This window comes from Camelina sativa, chromosome 11, assembly GCF_000633955.1.
Source record: "Camelina sativa cultivar DH55 chromosome 11, Cs, whole genome shotgun sequence".
Taxonomy (NCBI): Eukaryota; Viridiplantae; Streptophyta; class Magnoliopsida; order Brassicales; family Brassicaceae; genus Camelina; species Camelina sativa.
Window position 1 is genome coordinate 29,674,057 of NC_025695.1, and position 3,020 is coordinate 29,677,076.

The following is a 3,020-nucleotide window of genomic DNA, read 5'->3' on the forward strand; positions in this document are numbered from 1 at the left end:
GTTACGTGCCACGTGGCCACCGACGTTAATCACCGCGGTTTTTCCATTTTACTTTTGGGCTTTTTCTCCAAAAAAGTCAATCGGTGGTGAACGCGGGAACACTCTCGATACTCATCGCCCTAAATTTAACGTTCCCGATTTTGACACGTAATTAGTTTTTTTAAGGCCCATTTTGTACAACTGAAGCCCATTTGTCTTTGGGGGTACTAGTCAGCTTACTCAAGCTGCGAGCAGAATCTAGAATCCGGTTGAAACCGGTTTGGCTTGATTTAATTTCCGTTTTCAATCCCGGTTAGTATGGTCAGAGGATAAGCAAACTGTCTTTTTATTTATTCAAAACTTATAAATTTTAAATTTTAGTACACATTAAACGAAAATTAACGCATCCTAGAGTCAAAAATAAAAAGCATACAAAATATAAAGAAATGTAAGCAAAAAAAATAATAATTTATTTTTCTCCCTTTTTTTTCTTTTTTTTTTCTTTTCCCCTAATGATCAAAGCTGAACTAAAAAACATCCTACCAAGTTAAACAACCTAACAAAGCAAATCTTATTTAAGTTACTGTAAACCAAGAACTAACCTGTCACAACCCCAACCCCATAGATCAGAGATCTTCCATCAAGTTGCCATTTTTAGACAGTCACTTTCCAAAGATCCTTTTACAGAGCGTGTATCACGCTTTTGATGTCCGAACTATCAGAGCTAGGGTTTGGGTGAAATGCTGATTGTCTTGAGGATGAGCCGCCACCTAGCTTCAGCGAAAGAGACTGATCGGATTCTCCATTCTTGTTGGACTCTGCAAGGCTAAGCTTAGACATACCGAGAAGCTCATCAACATTGATAGGGGCTTTGGAGTGCACGGCAGTTGGTCTGAGAATCTCATGAGTTTCCTCTTTCTTGGGTGGTTCAGGAACATAACCAGCAGGCCATATTGGGAATGGAAACGGGTAATACGGTGAGAAGTAGGTTGGATAGAGTATGGGGAATGAGCCAGGTAGTTGTTGTTGCGGTTGCGGTTGCGGTTGCGGTTGTGGTTGCGGTTGCGGTTGTGTAGTTTCTTCCAGTCTGGAAGCAGAAGAAGAAGCAGCAGCAGCAGCAGTTGCGGCTGGTTCCCCGGTGGTAGAGTTTGTGGAGTCCATGGATTCACATTCTTCAATTTCCAAGATTGATGGTGCTTGAAGGGAGCTAGGAGCAGCAAGTGTCTGATGAACGGAGTCAGCACTTTGCATTTCTGTTTCCACAGGAATGTTCTCTCCGTCCGGTTCTTGCAAATCCATCGGAATATCTCCAACCTACAATGACAAATTAACAGATGCATAAGCAACATATACAAAAAGAATTGCATTTCAAAACCAAAAGGGTTTAAAGTTCCAGGCTTTTAAGCTTTTAGGCGAGTCCGATCTCTCTATTCAATTGCTTAACCAAAGATTAGCTGCAAAATGGTACCCTAAAGCATATTCTATTAACAGAATCCAACTATTTTTGTAATTCTCGTTTCATATCGAAATGTAGAAGACAAGCCAAGTGTCCCCCACGAGTTATTCAGTCTCTCACTATAATATATATAAAAATGTGCATAAGACCGATCAAATAAGTGTTTTTGAGTGAAGGAAGGCAACTAACCTCATCAGGAACCATATCAAAGAGACTAGAACGTCTTTTGCGACGAGACACATTGGATTGTCTGATGAAATACTTCTGAGCATGGCTAGCAACTTGTGTAGGTGTCCTTGTAGTCACATAGTTCCTTGAGATACCTCGCCAATCGCCTTTTCCCAGCTTCTGTAAACCTAATAAGAACATCCTGTGTTCCTCCTCTGTCCATGGAGTTCCTAAAAAAAAAAACAAATCAAACACACAAAATACACATTCAATCAGACAAATTCCTCACCGGAACTGCAATAACCACACATCAAACTCTGGTTACATAATGCAATTTAAGCGACTACGATGCAAGATAAACTTATTTCCCACGGATTGTACGGATGATTGAATTGATTCGTACAAAAAAATTGGAATTTGATTTTTGTTTTAAAAAAAGGAGAAACCTTTCTTTCTCTCGCGGCTAGAGGAAGAGCCAGCAACGAAATCCTCGGAAGCATAACCATCACCAGGGACATGGTCAGGGACATCACCCGGAGAACCAGGAGTAATAGACCCGGTTCCACCATGCCCACCCGATCCAGAACCCGTGTAATGGCTAAGATTACCCATACTTGCACTTTTCCGGATCGAACCTTCGGTGAGCCTAACACCAAACAGCTTCACCCCGCGATTGGGACAAGTCCTAGAGTTGTGGCCATTGTGATTGCAGTGAGAGCACCGACGAGTCATACCCGACCCGATTTGCTTATCTAGAATCGGATCTGATCGGAGTTCTGAGACGGTGGCGGATCGGATCTTAGCTGATCGCAGAAGCACAGAATCTAATTGAGAGAGAGATAGAGAGACAAGGAGCGGAAGAAAGACAATAATATTGGTTTATCTGGTCGGATTTATTACATAAATTCTTTTTTTCTTTTTAATTTTCTTTCGCTTCTCCTAATGTTTCTCTTATTTATATATATACACAATCTGAAAATATTTGGTGTATCCTTGGTGGATTTTTTCCTTTTTCATATTTCACAATTGACTTATAGTCAATGCAACGTGTCCACACTAGTAGATTTATTTTGGGGAAAATTATTGAATTACTTGAAGTATGAAATCCAATTATCTGTTACTATTAATTATTAATGGCTATTTTTGTACTATAATTTTTTTGAATAGATGTATTACAGGCTGCTATCTAAATATTCGAAAGTTTATTTACTATAGAAATATTTTTAAAGAAACAGATTTATTTGTCTTTTCTTTTCAACATGATGACATATAGTATCATCTTAAATCAAAGTATATCTTAATGACACAACAAATATAATATCCCATTTGTCTTAAGCTAAATAATTACTTATATTTTCTTAGATTTTTCTATTTATATAAGGATGGATATCTACAAAAAAAAAAAAAAAAAAACAAA

General features: G+C 38.5%; 1 protein-coding gene across 1 annotated transcript; it reads right to left on the minus strand.

The window, feature by feature from the left end:
* Positions 367-2,534, minus strand: LOC104724629. Its single transcript, XM_010443166.2, has 3 exons — positions 2,050-2,534; positions 1,625-1,833; positions 367-1,293 (listed from the first exon to the last, which is right to left on the minus strand). The coding sequence occupies exons 1-3, from the start codon at positions 2,333-2,335 to the stop codon at positions 661-663; spliced, it is 1,128 nt and encodes a 375-aa protein (XP_010441468.1). The 5' UTR covers positions 2,336-2,534; the 3' UTR covers positions 367-660.

Bases quoted from the DNA above. Each gene is read 5' to 3' on its own strand.
- LOC104724629 (XM_010443166.2), bottom strand. From the start codon at position 2,335: ATGACTCGTCGGTGCTCTCACTGCAATCACAATGGCCACAACTCTAGG. The intron at 1,834-2,049 runs GTTTCTCCTTTT...TTTTTTTTTTAG, and splicing joins TAGCCGCGAGAGAAAGAAAG to GAACTCCATGGACAGAGGAG. The intron at 1,294-1,624 runs GTTAGTTGCCTT...TTGTCATTGTAG, and splicing joins TTGATATGGTTCCTGATGAG to GTTGGAGATATTCCGATGGA.